We start from the raw sequence: 19,640 nt of genomic DNA, 5'->3' as shown, positions 1-19,640 counted from the left end.
AAAGCGCAACTATAGTTAACAATAATTTATTGTATATTTTAGAGTAACTAACATAGTGAAATTAGGATGTTCCTAACACAAAAAAAGATACATACTTGAGGGTATGAATATCTCAGTCACCCTGATTTGATTATTACTTATTATATGTTTATATCAAAATATCACATGTACCTTATAAGTATGTACAAATATTATGTATAATTTAGATTTCTTTTAATTTTAATAAAAAATAAATATTAAAAAATGTCTTCAGATATTGCTAAATGTCTCCTCAAGGAACAAGGTCCCCAGGTGGAGAACCGATTCTCTAGATGGGACATGTATAGATGACGTTTTCCTTTGTTTTTTAGTATATATGCCTATTTTTTAGTTTTTTCTAAAATAAGTGTACTTTAGTCATATTAAAAAAAAAAAACTTTGTATTTATTACTGTCCCACTGCCTGCACTGTCTGAAAAAAATACACACAAATGAAAACATATTCACATTAATACTTACAGTAAGAAAATTAATTTTATTATTATTTTTAAATAGCTATGGAAAAACTATACAAAGTCCTCCCAAATGTCAATATTCCTTAGGCACCTTTGAAATATTTATAATCTTAATCTTTGGACTAGGCATCCTAATTGTAATTTCATATCTTAAAGAAGCAATTTTAAATATAGGAAATGCTTCAAAAATATGGTTGATTTTTCAGAGTTACTTATAAAAGCAAAAAGTTATAAACACTGTAAAACCAACGTAGGAAACTATGTTACTTAAGGTACATTCACTTGATAGACTATCATATAGCATTAAAATTATATTTATAAAGAACTTATAACAATATGGGGGCAAGGTTTATGCCATATTGTTAAGTGGGAAAATAACTAAATACAAAATCACATATGTTACATCACCATTCAAAGGTATAATAATGACAATAAAAAGAATCTCATCAACATGGTTGGAAGAAATACACCAAGATATTAAAAGTAATTGTTAATTGAACAATGGCATCATAGGTGACTTTTTCTCTCTACTTTTCTGAAATATCCAAATTTTTTACAATAAACGTATGTATTTACAGTGAAAGAGAGAACAGTGAAATTTCTTTTTAAAAATACTTGAAAATGATCACAAAAATGTGCCAACATTTCAGGTAAGAAATATGTTTTTATATTGGTCTGTACACAAATTTCTATCCAGATGGTACAAATAACTTCAATTCAGAAACAATATAAACTCATTGTGATTGTGTCTAAATTCATAGGCTTTGAGAAGGATAAATTTTTAAAGTGTAAATTACTATGCAGGTGGTCAGGAAAAGGTTGTATGGAGTCACATGATAAATGACACAAAGAAAATGCTTTTTATGAAAAACAAACTGGATAGATTTTTTTCCAAGCCAGAATCACATTCTTCTAAATCATTTAGAAGGAAATAAAATAATTTGGGCTTGATTAGCATTTAACTAACCAAGGACAGATTCCAGCCACCTCATGGATTTTGATCTAACTTGTTTACATTCATCAGGGGTGATGGGCAGTTCCAGCCCACAGGAAGCACAATCTTTGCAGACAAAAGGTGGCCCTTCTCATATTTGTCAGGCAATATTTGTCCAACCTGGCCACTCCCAGTTGGCGCCAATGAACTCTTGTTAGCTCACTCCTCAGTCTCTTGTGGACCCAGACTATATCTTACAATAGACCTCAAAGAGGGAGGCAGCTGCATGCATTCGGTAGAAAATAGAAAAAGGCATGGCCAGGTTGACCACAATTATCCAGGGTTCAAAGCCAAAAACAATCTCCTCCAATCCGTTGTCATACTCAGGTCGACAGCCAAAGGCGGGAGGTATCCAAAGCTGCAAGAGAAGAGAAAATGGCCTGTGGTGGGGAGCAGCTTCCAAGCCACCACGGAGGCCCCACTCAAGTCCCAGGCCTCATGGGAGCTGACCCTGATGCACAGGGACTGAGTCACCCCTGACAGAACAATAAGGAGACCTCGTGGCATTTCCCATCTCCACAGAAACCACCAAATCCATGTCTGCCATGATCCTGCTCACTTCCTCACCCACCCTTCCCTGCAATCCCTCCCAAATGAGCACTTTTTGAACCCATCCAACTCTCTCCATCCCTACAGCCCTCGCCCCGCCTCGGTTTCCTCATTTGAAAGGTGGGAATTCTAACCCGTGTCTGAGAGGGCTTAGATGAGAATTAAGTTTGCAAAACTGAAAGCAATGACTTTTGTTTGTGTTGCTCAGGGAACCTACACACTGTTCCCTGCTTCTCAGGCTCCTCTCTGTCCCAGTTCTTTCCCGCTCTGCCACCCCTTGAGTTGTCAGGCTCCTCACTCCCGCCTCAGGCTGCACACTTCTTCAGCTTTCTCCACTCCCTGGCTGTGGCAGGCAGCCTCTAAGATGACCCTCAATGACCCCCAGCTCCTGCAGTCACCCCCTTGTGGAGTCCCCACCCCTTGAGTGTGGGATGCACCTAACGACTCACTTCCAACTCACAAAATATGGCAAAAGACACAGGAAGTCACTTCTGAAATTCGGTTGCAAAAGGACCTGCTATCCCTCTTGCTCATCTTCTCCTATAAGACAGGTGGCAGAGCTGCCATGCTGCGAAGCACCCTATGCGGCAAGGGGCCCAGGGCGTACTCCCGTCAACAGCCAGCAAGGAACTCAGACCCTCAGTCCAACAAGCCACAGCTGAATCCTGCCAACAGTCACATGAGTAGATTTGGAAACAAATCCTCTGCCACCTCTCACAAAGTCAAGCCTTGAAATGAATGCAGCCCCAGCCAACAGTTTCAGCCTGGGAATGGCCCTGTGCAGAGACACTCAGCTAAAACTGTAGCTGGATTCATAAGTCGGAGAAACTATGAAATCATAAATGTATATTGTTTTAAGTTGCTGAGTATTGGGGTGGTCTCTTCCATAGCAATAAGTAAGTGAGACACATAGCCTTCATTAGTATACCATACAGAACACTCCCTGGTATATACAGCCAACCTCTGTATCCAGGGACCTGCGTCTGTGGATTGAACCAACCACAGATCAAAAATATTCAAAAAGTAGGCTGGACACAGTGGCTCACACCTATAATTCCAGAACTTTGGGAGGCCAAGGCAGGTGGATCACCTGAGGTCAGGAGTTCAAGACCAGCCTGGCCAACATGGTGAAACCCCATCTCTACTAAAAATACAAAAAATTAGCCAGGCATGGTGGCATGTGCCTGTAATCCCAGCTACTCAGGGGGCTGAGGCAAGAGAATCCCTTGAACCCGGGAGGCGAAGCTTGCAGTAAGCCAAGATCATGCCACTGCACTCCATCCTGGGCAACAGTGAGGCTCTGTCTCAAAAAATAAAAATAAATAAATTCAAAAAATAAAATGGTTGGTTGTGTCTGTACTGAATATGTACAAACTTTCTTCCTGTCATTATTCTCTAAACAATACAGTATAACAACTATTTACATAGCATTTAAATTGTATTGGTATTCTAAGTAATCTAGAGATGTCTTAAAGTGTATGGGAGGATGGGTAGGTTACATGCAAATATTACCCCATTTTATATAGAGGACTTGAGCATCTGTGCATTTGGTATCCACCATGGGGGCCCTGGAACCAAGACCCCTCTCTTCTACTTTGCTTACTGGCTGCTGTGACTCTTAGGGGCTCTCCTACCTGTTCGGTGGGTCCCTCCCAGTCTCCCTTGCTGTTTCATCCTTTGCTCTGCCTCTTAATGTTGGCCAGCATCCAGGGCTCATTCCTGAGTCCCTTTCTATTCTCTCTACATGTGAGCCCTGGGGCTCTCTCCCAGTCCCTGGTTGTAAATACCAGCTGTAGTCCTATGACTTCCCAGTCTCAGTCTCCAGCCTGGACCACTTCCAAGAACCCGAGGCTCATAGTTTCTGGTGGCAACTTGAGTGTCTAAAACACATCTCAAACTCAACCCACCTTCCCCATTTCTCTATCTGCTCAGCTACATCGTCCTCCCAGGTGGTCCATCGAGGCTCTAGGTGTCATCCTCATTTCCCTCCTAGTCTCATAATCATGCCCCCTCCCATCCAGTCCGTCAGCACATCTCCACTGTGCACCTCCAAAGCAGTATCTTCAGCCCACCTGTGGCTCTCTCTCTCCACCTGTCCAGCCGGCCTCTCTCACCTGGACCATGGCGGTGGCCCCCTGCCTGGTCTCCCAGCTCGAACTAGGGCTCCACTCGGCCACCAGATTTACATTTTATGGAAATCAGATCCTGTCCCTACCTTGATTAAACCCCTAAAGTCTTCCCAAAATATTTAAAATAAAATCTACACTCCCGCATGCGGTGATAAAGCGCTCTGTTAGCTGATTTCTAACCACCCACGCTTCTCCCCACTCACCCCACCCACATGGCACGCAACTCTTCTTCCTGTTTCTCAAATCAGACCCGCTCACTCCCGCCGGGGGTTTTATACCAGCCATTGTTCCCTCAGCCCTGAACATGCGTGGCCAGCCCCTCCCTGTCTCACGTCACCCTTCAGCGAGGTCTTCCTGCTAAGCTGGTCCATCTGATCTACAATGGCCGCCCAAGAGCTATTTCCCACACCCTCCTTTTCCACTTCTCTGCTTAGCACAGGTAGACTATAAGGTGTCTTTCCTGCTCAGCTGATGGTTTTGCCTGTTGTTGCCTGGTTTGTAAGCCCCATAAGAGGAAGACCAGAGATCTTGGTCATTGCTGTACTCTCACCATTCGTAGCAGTCCCTGGACCTCTGTAGGTACTTAAGGGACACTTTTTAAAGGAAGGGTGAGAGGAAGGGAAAGGGAGACAGGGAGGAAAAGGGAGAAGAAAGGAAGGCAGGAAAATGGGACCTCTTTTCTGAAATCCACATCTGTATATGTGCTGTTTAGTTGGCTGTAAATTCTTGTTACTTATCCTATTGAGAAGTGGCCTATGACCTCTTTCCTTGAATCTAGATGGACTCTGTGACTACATGACTAATAAAATATGGCAGAAATGACACCATGCAGTTTCCAAGCCCAGGCCTTAGGAGACAGGCAGCTTCCAGTTCAATCTTTTGGAGGGTCGGCTCTGGGGCCCTGAGCCACCACATATGGAGTCCAACTACCCTGAGACGTCATGCTGGAGACCCACCTGTGGATGCCCCAGTCAAGAGTCCCGGCTGAGCCCAGCCTCCCAGCCACCCCAACCCAAGGCACCAGACCACGGAACTTCTGCCCAAGGCTTCACCAACTTCGCTTGATGCTGTGAGGAACAGAACTGCCTATCCAAGCCCTGTCAGAATTTCTAACCCACAAAGCCATGAGTCACAATAAATGCCATGAGACAAAAACAGTCATGCATGTTGGTTTTGTCATACATTTGGGGTAGTTCATTGCATGGCAATAGAAAACCAAAATATCTGCCTACTGGGGTCGTCCATTTGGATGCCACAGAGGCACCTGAAACAGAACACGTCCATTACTTAACTCTGGTCCTTCCTTCCACACTGACCTCCACCCACTGCTCCCAAGGTTGCCCCTCCTCCAGGGTCCTCCATCTCCAACATAGTATCACCGTCTCCCCAGGAACTCAAGTGTGAAGGCAGGGGTCACGCTTGGCATCTGTCACCCTTCCCGAGTTGCAACCTGGAGACCCTGGAGGGTGTTATGATGAGTGAAATAACCCAGTCACAAAAGGACTAATACTCCACAAATTCACTTATATGAGGAGTCTAAGAGTCAAATTCCTAGAGACTGAAAGAACGGTGGTTGTCAGGGGCTGGGGAGAATGGGGAGTTCATATTTAATGAGGGCAGAGTTTCAGTTTTGCCAGACGAGAATAACCTGGAAATGGATGGTGTGATGTTTGCACAATGTGGACGTATTTTACTCCACTACACACTTGAAAGTGGGTGCAATGGGAAAGTTTATATGATGTGTTTTTTGCCACAATTAAAAATATAATAGAATAAGCATGTGTCAGATCCCGTCACTCTCAGTGTAGACCCTTCCATGTTTCTCTGTTGCGTTTAGGATTGAGTCTTGGCTCGCAGGCCCTGTGTGGTCTCCCCTCCGCCCTCTGCTCTGTGCTCCCAGGTCGTGTCCAGTGAGCCCTGCCTTGCCTTGCATCTGTCCCTTCCCCACACCTGCAGCTCTGCCCTTATAGTCTTTCATCCCAGCCCCATCCACACCCTTTCTTAGGAGAGGCCTTCCCTGACCCATCTCCCACAGCATCCTGCCCTTCCCCATCACCACACCCACCCTCTGTTGTCTCCAGTGCCACGGCTCCTGGAAATTCAACTAACATTTCCATGTCCATCTCTGGAGTGGAGCCCACTCCACCTGGACCTGCACATCAGCACCTGCAGCTGGGGCCTCTGGACTGGCTCCCGATGCTGGAGAAGACAGCTCTTGCTCTCTGCCAGATGCCTTTGGCACCACCTGGGGTCAACCACAAGGTTTCAAAGTGCCACCCCATGAGCCAGCATGGGTATCCTAAGACTCCACCCTGCAATGATTTCCTCCTCTGGTTCAATCTCCCAGAACCCAGCCAGTGCCTGAGGGCATCACAGGCCAAGCGCAGGGAGGAAGAGACGAAGCCCACCCTTCTCCTTGGACTGGGCCCTGGGTCTGGCTTTCAGGTCCTGACAGACCATCGGTTGCCACTTGATTCTGGTATTTCGGACAGTGCTATCTTTCTTCAAGTGGGTCCAAAAATGCAAGCCAAGTATTTCACCCAGTGGTCAACCAAAAAGGCAACCAGGGAAAAACAACTTTTCAGAACTTAGTTTTAAAAAGATATATTAGGCCAGAAGCAGTGGCTCACGCCTGTAATCCCAGGACTTTGGGAGGCCTAGGCAGGCAGATCACCTGAGGTCAGGAGTTCGAGACCACCCTGACCAACCTAGTGAAACCCTGTCTCTACTAAAAGTAGAAAAATTAGCTGGGCATGGTGGTTGCATGCCTGTAGTCCCACCTCCTCAGGAGGCTGAGACAGGAGAATCACTTAAACCCAGGAGGTGAAGGTTGCAGTGAGCCGAGATCGTGCCATTGCACTACAGCCTGGGCAACAGAGCAAGACTCCATCTCAAAATATATGTATGTTAATATCAATCACAGGATATGTACAAAAAGCATATGCTTGAGGAAGATTCTAGAACTAGCTCTGACTTTATAAGAATTTGCATTTTGGAATATGCACCTCAAAAAATGCAGCCAACTAGTATCTATCTCTCTTGTTAACTCTTTCAATTCCTGACTCACTGCTGTGCCCCTGACATAGTCCCTGGCATACAGCAGGTGCCTGGCAAATGTCTGTTAGATGGAGAAGAGGGTCTGCCTGCAGCCAAACTCTTCTGGGCCTTCCCCCTTCAGAGCCCCTCCTCACTGCCTAGCAAACTGAAGGAACCCGGGTGATCCAAAGCTAGGGTGGATCAGGTTTGCTTGGCAGACACACAGCCATTCTGACTTCAGAAGGGACTTTCCCAACTTTGCGTTCTTAGGGCAATATCAAAAGCTGCAGGCCCTGTATGCACCATCTGAAATTCAGGGGAGGAAGCTCAAAAGCCTCTGAGCTGCTGGGGCAACAGGGAGCAGGCTTGATAACAGAGGCTGGGAGCACAGAGCTGACTTCACCCAGAGTGATGGGCAGGCAGCTCTGTGGACTGGGGCACTCCCCTCCAGCCACCAGTCACCATCACTGCAGAGACTCATGCGGTGGCAAAGGCTGCTTCCCCCTCCTTCTCACCAACCCCCACCATCCTTCCTTTATGTGTCTTTAAAAAATCCCAACAGCACACAATGCTTCTTATTCCTTTTTCTTCTCTCCATCCCTCCATCACTGCCCTGGTTCAAGCTCCTCCCCTTCCTGCCTGGGCTATTGCAGGGCTTTCTCTCCCAGTCTTTCTACTTCTGGCCCTATCTGTCTCCATCCGTGCTACACACAGCTACTGGGAGGATCATTCCAAAACACAAATCTGAGAGTCCTCCCTTGCCCTCAGCATAAAGACCAGACTCCAGTCAGGCCTAGGAAGCCCTGCTCAAGCCAGAGTCCACCTAGCTGGGCCCTCTCTCCTATTTCCTATCCTGCTACTCTGCTTAACACACGTGGAATTTAAGCCAAACTACTTGGTGCTCCCAAAACATGCCATGGTGTCTTTCGCCTCTGTGTCTTCACATATTGTGTGCCTCTGCCTGAAATGCTTTTCCCTGCCTTAATAACCTGGTGAACTTCCAGTCATTCCTCGCTGATGCAGACAGATGGGTGAGTGACTGTACACCTTCCTCTCATTTGCTACCTTCCATCAGAGAGACTGGAAAGCAAACCATCCACTTCCCCAGCCTCCCTTGCAACGAGGGGTGCCCACGTGAGAGACAGTGCCTGGCACCAGCCCTTCCCTGCTGCTTTCTGTCTTGAACCCAGATGTGATGCCTGGTGCAGCTGCAGCCATCTCATGACCATGTGGCAACAAGCACCACACCACCCAAGTGACAAGATGAACAGTGCCTGGATGCCTGATGGCATGGTTCAGCTGCCAGGCCAACCCCAAGCAGCCAACCTCTGGAATTCTCATGAGATAATTAAACATTGTTAAGACTGAAGACACTGCGAATCAAATTGCCTGTCACTTGCAACCAAAAGCACTCCTGATTGACACTGGGCCTCCCATCAAGCACCCACTACTCACTGAAGTCCTTCTGGATCCCTGCTCCTAGTACACCTTGCACAAGCCCATCTCAGCACTCGTCCTGATCACTGTATTAGATTTTCTCTTTGTCTCCCTCCCCCATTATACTGAGACCTTTTAGAGGAAAGAGACCGAGTCTTTCCACTTTAATCTTTAGTACCCTGCCCAGCACCTAGCACACAGCAAGTCTTCAGTAGGTAGATTTGTAGAATATAGGTCTATTTTCCAGCCTTATATTGTAATTTTGTACTTACAGTATTTTTATTACAAGCTGCCTCCATTCCTTATTTTAAAAAGGCAAGACAAAACTAGATGTCCATCAATAATGGACTGGATAAAGAAAATGTATTATGGCCGGGTTCAGTGGTTCACATCTGTAATCCCAGCACTTTGGGAGGCTGAGGCGGGAGGATTGTTTGAGCCCAGGAGTTCAAGACAAGCCTGGGCAGCACAGTGAGAACCTATCTCCACAAAAAAAAAAAAAAAAAAAAAAATTTGACCAGGCGTGGTGGCTCACACCTGTAATCCTAGCATTTTGGGAGGCCAAGGTAGGTGGATCACTTGAGGTCAAGAGTTCGAAACCAGCCTGGCCAACATGGTGAAACCCCCATCTCTACTAAAAATATTTTCAAAAATTAGCCCAGTGTGGTGGCAGGTGCCTGTAATCCCAGCTACTCTGGAGGCTGAGGCAGGAAAATCACTTCAATTCGGGAGGCAGAGGTTGCAGCAAGCCAAGATCATACCATTGCACTGTAGCCTAGGCAACAAGAGTGAAACTCTGTCTCAAAAAAAAAAAAAAGTTTTTAAAAATTAGCCAGGTGTGGTGACACATGCCTGTGGTCCCATGTACTCAGGAGGCTGAGATGGGAGGATTGCTTGAGCACAGGAGGTCGAAGCTGCAGTGAGCTGTGATCATGCCACCGCACTCCAGACTGGGCAACAGGGCATGACCCTGTCTCAAAAAATAAATAAATAGAAAATGTGGTAGTTCTACACCATGGAATATTATGCAGCCTTAAAAAAGAATGAAATCACATTATTTGCAGCAACCTGGATAGAACTGGAGTCCTTATCCTAAGTGAATTAACACAGGAACAGAAAACCAAATACCACATGTCCTCTCTTATAAGTGGGAGCTAAACATTGGGTACTCATGAACACAAATGTATGAACAACAGACACTACCAGGGACTACTAGGGGGAGAGGTCGGAAGTGGGGTGCAGGTTGAAAAACTACCTATCGGGTACTATGCTCATTACCTGGGTGATGGGATCATTTGTGCATCAAACCTCAGCGACACACAATTTACCCTTATAATAAATCTACATGTGTACCCCTTGAACCGAAAATGAAAGTTTAAAGTAAAATTAAAAGAATAAGAATAACTTGGTGCAGATTACCGAAATATTGCAGAGGAACAAGAAGGCTGCAATATTCCTCAGGACTTTTCTCTTGGCGTTGCCCTGTAAGAAATGGGGAAGGCGGACTGGACTTGGGCTCCCTTCCCAGCTGCTCTCCTCCTGCTTCTCCTCCTTGTCACAGCTTTCTCTCATGCACACATTTCCACTGGCTGCTGGTGACATGTCCTTGCCCCGGGGAGCCACATCTCCGGCCACACCTCCACTCTTGAGGCAGGAAGAAGCAAGGGGCATGGTGTTGCCATTGCAGACTGTGACCACCCGAAGGGTTTGGATGTCCTCAGAGAGTTTTTCAGGCTCTCGGTGAATGGATTCGAAGATGAAGAGGTTCTGGATGTACTTCTCCACGATCACCAGGATGGAGTAGGGTAGGTTGTACCAGGTGTAGCAGGGGTGGTCCTCAGCACAAAGGATGGCCAAGATTGAGCCCCAGGAGATAAGCCAGGAGCCCGAGGCAGTGCCCACCAAGAGGTCCGAGTCCAGTTTGCGGGCCGGATTTTTGGACTCGTCCAGTGACTTCTCATCTATCCTGTAAATCCGGATTCCAGCCAGCCCTGCAGCCCCCATAAGCATCAGCAGGGTGATGGCATACAGGTAGAACATGATGAGTGCCGACTCGCTTTTGGTCTTGGAGCGCCCGATATGAATCAGGTACACCACCACCACGGCAATGGTGGCAGCCAGCGCGGTCAGGCCCAGGACTGCGCCCACCATGACCCCATCAGACTTGAACTGCATCTTCTGGTGTTGATGGCTGTCAACTTTGCGCCCGATGTTCTTCCATAGGACGTAGAGCATTGTGGAGGCCAGGATCTGATACTCTATGTTGAAGGGGTAGAGGTAGTAGATCCCGTGGGAGATGGCAGTGCAGAGAGTTGGGGGCGTGCAGTTACACTGTGGTGTGTGGTCATCTAAAACTAGGGGAGACAGGTAGATCACACAGGAGGGCGATTAGCAGGTGCAAGGGGGAGCAGAAAAGCACAGAAAACCGTTTCCACCGTGGATTCAGGCTTGGGTCTTCCCACTGGATTACAAGCTTTTCATGTCATAGCTTATTATCACGTTTAATATCATGGCTAAGCTGACAGCCCTGAGTATCCCCAAAGCATATTCATTACCTAAATCATATTTATTTGGTGAGTTGCCAAAGAGGATAGAGAAGATGACTCTATTGTTGTAAAAAATAGATATGTAGATGATAGATAGATAGATGGATACACGCACACACAGACAGACAGAAAAAATCTGGAAGGACACAAACTAAAATGTCAACAATGGTTATCTCTGGGTGAAAAAATGACAGATGATTTTTAATCTCTTCTAGATTTTGCTTCCCTGTATTTTCTAAATTTTCTCTGTGAAGATGATTTACATGTGTGATTTTTTAACATCATTTTAAAAAAATACTTTCTGGAGAAAATGCTCCTTTTAATTAGCAAAAGATATGCCTCTTAAGACTCCAGTGCTAGCAAGCATGCAGGAGACAGGCGCTCTCCGATATCAGTGCGGGGAAAGCAAACGGGCACCACCTTCCGGAAGAGAAGCTGGCTGCGGTATGGAGGGCCCTCTCATCACAGGGGGGCAGATGCTGCAAGTAAATGATGAAGTAGGTCACCAAAGCCCTAAAGGCGATGCAGTCTCTGACCCATAATTCCATTCTTTCCATTGTACCCTTCTACTCAAAGGGACAAATAAAAAAAGTAATCAAAGAGTCAGGTAAGGCCAGGAGCGGTGACTCAGCCCTGTCATCCCAGCACTTTGGGAGGCCAAGGCAGGCGGATCACTTGAGGTCGGGAGTTCGAGACCAGCCCGGCCAACATGGCGAAACCTCATCTCTATTAAAACTACAAAATTAGCCAGGTGTGGTGGCAAGCCTGTAATACCAGCAACTCGGGAGGCTGAGGCAGGAGAATTGACTGAACCTGGGAGGTAGAGGTTGCAGCGAGCTGAGAGTTGCAGTGAGCTGAGGGTGCCACTGCACTCCAGCCTAGGCGACAGAGTGAGACTCAGTCTCAAAAAATAATTAAAAAAAAAAGTCAGGTAAAATTGTGTGTGTGTGTGAGAGAGAGAGAGAGAGACAGAGAGAGAGAGACAGAGAGAGAGAGAGAGAGGAACAGCTCAATGTCCAACAATTTAGAAATTGTTAAGTAAATTTTAGTGTATCCCAACAATGAGATAGTAGACAGCCACTGCACATTATAATTAAGATGTGCTTTATGGTTTTGGGTATTTTGGGGTTTTTTTTGTTTTGTTTTTTGTTTGTTTGTTTTGAGACAGAGCCTCCTTCTGTTGCCCAGGCTGGAGTGCTGTGGCACAATCTTGGCTCACTGCAACCTCAGCCTTCTGTGCTCAAGCATCCTCCTACTTCAGCCTGCTGAGTAGCTGGGACCACAGGCCCGTGCCACCACGCCCGGCTAATTTTTATATTTTTTGTAGAGACAGGATTCCGCCATGTTGGCTAGGCTGGTCTTGAACTCCTGAGCTCATGCGATCCTCCCACCTCAGCCTCCCAAAGTTCTGGGATTAAAGGCATGAGCCACCGCACCTGGCCAGGATGTGTTTTAATATTAGGAAAGTAATCTCACTGCAAGGAAAGTGGAAAAAAGTAAGAACAAACTGTATATCTATTTTTTAATGCAAGTCACAACCCAGTACCAGGCTGTAAAATCAGGTAGCAACCAACTTTTTTGTAGCAGAAATAATTTTCAGTGGACTAGAATAGGATAGAATGGAGTGGAATCAACTACGATAAAATTTGGAAGCATCTCTGATATAGTAAAATTAAGTATTATTTCATCAAGCATACACACATACGTACATGCGTGTTTGGGTTACAATGTAAAATCTGTCTCTTATTGAAGGTTGCAATAAAAAAAGATCAAATATATAGTATAAAATCAACTATAAATAAATGGCACACTACAAAAAGTAACCAAACGTTCACAGCATTTACTGCATTTATGGGTAAGTGTTGTGGATTTTTTTGCTTCACGCTTTGTCATTGTTTTAGTTTATGATATGTATATATTACCTATAAAATCTGAGAAAAGCAGCTCGGCGTGGTGGCTCATGCCTGTAATCCCAGCACTTTGGGAGGCTGAGGCAGGCAGATCACAAGGTCAGGAGATTGAGACCATCCTGGCTAACACGGTGAAACCCTGTCTCTACTAAAAATACAAAAAATTAGCCAGGCGTGGTGGCGGGCGTCTGTAGTCCCAGCTACTCGGGAGGCTGAGGCAGGAGAATAGTGTGACCCCGGGAGGTGGAGCTTGCAGTGAGCTGAGACCATGCCACTGCACTCCAGCCTGGGCAACGAGAGAGACTCCGTCTAAAAAAAAAAAAAAAAAAAAAAATCCGAGAAAAACTAAATCGTAGCATTAATTTTACTTTCACAGAACACTACGAAATTTTCTTTTTCTTTTTTTTTTCTTTTTTATATAGGGTCTCCCTCTGTTGCCCACGCTGGAGTGCAGTGGCACAAACACAGCTCACTGCAGCCTTGACTTCTTGGGCTCAAGTGATCCTCCTGCATCAGCCTCCCATGTAGCTATAGCTGGGACCACGAGCCCATGCCACCATGCCTGGCTTTTTTTTTTTTTTTTTTTTTTTCAGAGCTGGGGTCTCTCTTTGTTGCCCAGTCTGGTCTCAAATTCCTAGGCTGAAGTGATGCTCCAGCCTCGGGATTACAAAGTGCTCAGATTACAGGCATGAGTCACTGCCCCCGATAATAATCTTCAATTCATGCAGGGCTTCCCTAGCACTTAAAATTCAATACGGTGTTATGCAGAAGACAAGGGAAGAAATCAGGAGGAAAAGTTCATAGTAACAGAATGTTAGAGCTGACAGAGTCCTTTTTTAGAAAATTAATCCAACCTCATCTTTCACAGACAGCCTTGAAGCCGGATTGTTAGGATTCAAATCATGGCTCAATCACGTGTTCACTGTTACCCTGGGCTAACTTCTCCGTGGCTTGATGACTTCATCCATATAATGAGGTTAATATTGTCTACCTGAGGCCAGGCACGGTGGCTCACGCCTGTAATCCCAACACTTTGGGAGGCCAAGGCGGGTGGATCACAAGGCCAAGAGTTCGAGACCAGCCTGGCCAACATAGTGAAACCCCGTCTCTACTAAAAATACAAAAATTAGCCAGGTGTGGTGGCACGTGCCTGTAGTCCCAGCTACTCAGGAAGCTGAGGTAGGAGAATCACTTGAACCTGGGAGGCAGAGGTTGCAGTGAGCCGAGTTCGTGCCACTGTACTCCAGCTTAGGCGACAGAGTGAGACTCTGTCTCAAAAAAAAAAAATAGAATAAATATATATATATACACACACACACACACACACACACATATAGCCTACCAGAGAGTGTGGGGGTACAAATTAAATGACATGTGTAAATTTCCAAGAACAGTGGCAGGCACTCAGCAAATGCTTAATAAAAATTTACTTTTGTTATTGTTGTCATTGCTGCTACTGATATTGATACCAAGGAGGACATGAGGCCCAAACACCAAGAGTGGCTGCTGGTTGGGGGTGGTGACTTCGTTGTCTCCACCCCACTGATGACGAAACAGGTTCAAAGTGGCTCTCCAGGACAGCCTGGGTTTACACAACTGGCACAGACTTGCTGCATGTTAAAGCCAGAAGGGATCTTTGCAAGTGCATGATTTGGATACCCTCACTTTACAAATGAGAAAAGGGAGGCTCAGAGAGATTAAATGTCTTCTAAAGGTCACACAGCTTGCACATGATGGGAACAAACCTGAGACATCCAGTTCCCTGCTCCACATTCCCCTCAGCCTGAATGTTCTCATATAGAAGTGACATATTGTAAATGCTAAAGGATTTTAGATGAAAATATAAAGATTAACCCAACAGGCTCTCAAATAGGAACAAGGTGGAACAGACATGAGCTAGAATTATAAGCCAATACAGTTAAATTAAAACTTCAAATGAACTACAGCCTATTAACCACAACCTACCATTAGACTCCTGTGAATTTTTAAAAGCCATACTTTTACTAGAAAGAACTGGTAATAGAGGTTTAATTAAAAACACAAGCAGAGGCAACCATCAATCTTCTGTAGTTGAAAACAAAGACATTTATTTCTGCAGCAAACTGGACCATGAAAAATGGCCATCAGAATGATCACTGTGGGTCTTACAAGTCCGTGAGTCATGGAAGAAACCTTTAATTATGCTCAGTACACATCACTTATGAGAGATTCAGGTTTTGGAAGATTTTCAACAACAGGGGGCTGTCTGGCTGATGCTGAGTTGGGTGGCCCTGAAGTTCTTTGGAACCTGCACTCCATCTCTGAACACTGTGGACTCTGCAGGTTTCCAAGACATTTCAACATGGCAGAAGGGCCACTCACTTCTCTCACCACTCACCTGTTGTTATGTTCCCAAAACCCAGAGTGGTGAGCCGTTCCTTGTGCTCATTGAGTTGGTGCTTTGACTCATTGAGGACGCCGTTGGCCCACAGAAGCAGGTTGGTGAACACCGAGTGGATCACCCCAAACCTGAAAAACACAAGGACTCAGTTCTCAAGCAGCCCTGGGAGAGCCTCAGGCACCATGGGGTGGGACAGACGTGTGCACACAAATACACGGCTCCTTCTCAGCCATGATTCTGGTTTCACCTGGCAGCTCAGGCTCTGGGTGGGCCACCTGCCTGGCTGGGTGGGGCAGATCCATGGAACCTTCCAAAACCACAGAATCTTGGCATTCAGCCTTAGTCTTGAACTTGCCAGTACTCAGCTCAATGCCTATAGGACATCAAAGAAGCTGGGTCTTGGAAGCAGAGCTAGAGGGATGAAAATTTACTAAAAGCAGACAACCCACCCCACCACACCCCAAATCTTTTTCCCAGAAAGGAAGAGGAGAGGAGAGGAGAGAACAATGAGGGAAAGATGAAAGAGTACCATTGGAAATCTGGAGAGCATGTCCACCCTTACTGCTGATTGGCCAACCCCAACCATCGTCCACCCCCTCTGCCATGCCACCTACTTCTAAGGATACTGAAACAAGCCAGAGACTCCTTGGCAGCTAGCCTGGCCATTCTGGCCAGTGAGATGTGAGCTTTAGTCTACTGGGCACTACAGAAAAGCTTTTGCTTTCCTGACAAAAGAAACAAGAATAAGAAAAGTCTGCTATGGTCCCTTTCTCCATTTTATCTAGCCTTGAATGTGGACATGAAGGCTGGAGTTGTGGCGGCCATCTTATAACCATGAGACAGCCAGCTTGGGCTAAAGCTGCAGCCAACTGAGGATGGCAGAGTGGAAATCTAGAAAAAGCCTGCTCGGTAATGACATTGTTGAGCTGCGGGAGATCCAGATAGGCTCAAGAATGAGCCCATGGTCATACATGGAGTAAGCAGCCACATGGAGGTTTGTGGAGTCGGTAAGCAGCAGAGCTCTTCCAGTCTGACTCCAGAGCCCTGCCCTTGGCTCTGTGCCATGCTGCCTCCTAAGGCAGAAGATAGAAAAGAGAACTAAGTGGAAGGTAGACATTGTACTCTGGGTTGCAGGCGAGAGATCCATGGGGAATGCGGTCCCCATAGGGTCACTGATTTCTTCAAATACTCCAAAGTCTTCCTACACCTGCAGGCTTAAGATGTATTCACATTGGTAGCTTTCAGGGTACTTAGCAATGTGCCTCGCAGGTAGCAGGTGCAGCAAACACTGGTGATATGAGAGAGGTATTCTTTAAAACTTTCTGTGGAATTGATCACTCCTAAATTGGAGAGCGGAGGCCCACAGGAAGCATGATTCTGGTTTCACCTGGCGACTCAGGCTCTGGGTGGGTCCCCTGCCTGGCTGGGAGGGGCAGATCCATGGAACCTTCCAAAACCACAGAATCTTGGCATTCAGCCTTAGTCTTGAACTTGCCAGTACCCAACTCAGTGCCTATAGGACATCAAAGAAGCTGGGTCTTGGAAGCAGAGCTAGAGGGATGAAAATTTATTAAAAGCAGACAACCAAAGAGAACCCTCGTCCATGATCTGCCCACGGGAAAAACGGCGCAACCACATCCTCAACCTTGACCCTGCCTCTCCTCTCAGTTTTAACCTCAGCTGATCTCTCTGGGTCTCTCTCGGGAAACTGCAGGCAAAATCTTGCCTCATTTGAATCCTGGCTTCCTTTGGCATAATGTCCAAGCACAATTGGAGAAGGAAACAGAATCCCAGGGTGTCTGAGTCAGGTGTTTGCCCATCTGTTTGCCCCTTGCGCTTGCCCAGTTGCTGTAGATCATGGCCAGCCTTCCCCAAGGCATCTGGGAAGCATTATATAGAGCCTTTGACAAACGTAGACAATGCTGTTTGCCTCATACTGGCTGGCTTTTCTTTTACTCATAATGCACACAGCTCCCCTTTCTTCTTTCATTTTTCCTGGTCCAAATGGCACTGTCCAGTCCCAGGCCCACTGAACTCAAGGAGGTAGCACTGTTGCCACACATGACTGTAAACTGTTCTGCCACGCAAGCTCCCTGCAAGCTGGCAGCCTCCTGTTGACTTGATGTGGAAATGGTCCACAAACCAAGGGCAGACGTCATTTTCTCCTGCCAGGCTGCCTTTCTCATCACTGGATTTGACAATCCCAGACTACAATAAAGGGAAGGCTCTCATGAGCCATTTTTAATCTCAGTGTATGTTTCCTTCATCTGTGTGTGTGTGTGCATGGTGCTTTCTTTCTTTTTTTTTTCTTTTTGAGATGGAATCTCGCTCTGTTGCCCAGGCTGGAGTGCAGTGGCACGATCTCAGCTCACTGCAACCTCTGCCTCCCAGGTTCAAGGATTCTTCTGCCTGAGCCTCTGGAGTAGCTGGGACTACAGGTGTGCACCACCACACCCAGCTAATTTTTTTTGTATTTTTAGTAGAGATGAGTTTTCACCATATTGGCCAGGCTGGTCTCAAACTCCTGACCTCTTGATCCGCCCGCCTGGGCCTCCCAAAGTGCTGGGATAACAGGCGTGAGCCACCGCGCCTGGCCCTACATGGTGCTTTCTTACACGGTAACAACGCCTTGCAGTTAGGAGATTCACTCCATTACCCTGTCGATTCTTTCCTTCCATCCTCACCATACCCTGGGAGGGTGGTGGGTGGACCTAGTAGCAGATCCTACACTTGCCGAGTGCCTGTTACACGGTGGTTTACATCAATTCCTTCATTCAGTCCTTGAGGCAGGCTATGTTATTTTCTCTGAAAGAAACCAATAGATTCTTCTCTACAATACTGAAGATTATCAAGCTTCAGAAGGTTAAAAATGCAAGGGACATTGCCTCTCCCTGCGCCTGCCTGAAGGCAGGACGGCGATTCACAAAAACAAAAGATCTTGCTACCTCCCCTTCCTTTCCTGCATACAGAAAGAGATGTGAGTTTTGTTCTTACTGGGGACAGCTCTGGGCTTTTACCAGCTCAGAAACGAGGCCAGCAGAGTTAGGAGAATCTGGGAGCAAACTTAGCTTTGTTTTGTCCTTATAGGATGTATGGCTCTTTGTTAAAATACTGTCTAAGCAAGGCCCCTAAACCACGGCCTTAAGAGAAATATGTTAGAACTGAGGTCCCTCCCACATGATGGGCACACAGCAAGTGTCAATAAACTCCTGCTAGTTTTTCTGTTGTCAATCTGACCTTTGTTTTCAGGACAGCATCTCAACTGAGAATTTATAAGGGTTAAAAAAAGAAATTACATTTTCTTCCCTTCATCTCCATTTTATAGATAAGGAAACTGAGGGTCATCAGGGAAAAGTGTCTAAGATGCAGATTCAGATTCAAAATTCAAGCCCACCCCGTGCTACTTCTGGATCTGTCCCATGGAGAAGCCAAAAGCAGCGACCCTCTTCTCTCGGCCACAAGTGAGAGCTTAGCTTTCAGGACCAAGTGGAGAGTTGGTCTGTTTTTATAACCAAAGCAAGATGGCAGTGATGAGTTTTGATAATTCTAAATGAATGCCAAATTCAACATATAAAGCAATTACCCACGATTTTTACCTTTCCAGTGTTTTGAAAGACTGGATAATATCCTTTGCATGCCCCCAAAGAAAATATACCTAGATGGAAATAAAGAAAGAAAAGAAAAATCGATGAGACACTCATCTTTTCACTTGCAAACTTGAGAAGCTATAAAACTCAAAGAAAAGGTATGAGAAAATGCTGGGACATCAGTGACTTCCTACTCCATCTTAGGTGGCAGAGCCACTCCTCACTGGGGACAATGATCCAGGAGTACTGTGCAGAAAAATAAAGTGAGGCCTCTTGGTTCAGGAAGAAATGGTGCTGCAATTGATTAAAGATGTCTTCTGTGATATGGGGTGATTGATTGAGGATGTCTGCTGTGGGACAGGGTTTGGAAGTAGTAGCCTGCTTGACATTAATCCTATAACTGGTTTATATCACGTGTTAGTTTTCATCTAAGAAATATTCACTGTACAGTTACTCTCTGCCAGTGGCCAGAAAGGAAATGTTGAGAGCTTTAAATAAATAATGAAATTGATTTGGGCTGGTCTTTTATTTCACTCTATTACATATGCTAGGCAGTCCCCTGGTTATGCAGTCACTAGC

General features: G+C 46.0%; 1 protein-coding gene across 1 annotated transcript in view; it reads right to left on the bottom strand.

The window, feature by feature from the left end:
- Positions 1-495: 495 nt before the first annotated feature.
- OTOP1 (otopetrin 1) overlaps positions 496-19,640 on the bottom strand; it is a 39,288-nt gene continuing 20,143 nt past the window's right edge. The window contains exons 3-6 of the mRNA XM_002814582.4: positions 19,071-19,129; positions 15,472-15,602; positions 10,058-10,992; positions 496-1,845 (exon numbers count right to left, since the gene is read on the bottom strand). Of these exons, the coding sequence (XP_002814628.4) occupies positions 1,675-1,845; positions 10,058-10,992; positions 15,472-15,602; positions 19,071-19,129 (1,296 nt within the window). The 3' untranslated portion in view covers positions 496-1,674. The remainder of the gene's footprint in view (positions 1,846-10,057; positions 10,993-15,471; positions 15,603-19,070; positions 19,130-19,640) is intronic.

Source organism: Pongo abelii, chromosome 3 (assembly GCF_028885655.2).
Source record: "Pongo abelii isolate AG06213 chromosome 3, NHGRI_mPonAbe1-v2.0_pri, whole genome shotgun sequence".
NCBI lineage: Eukaryota > Metazoa > Chordata > Mammalia > Primates > Hominidae > Pongo > Pongo abelii.
This window is presented reverse-complemented; position numbering and strand designations above follow the sequence as displayed.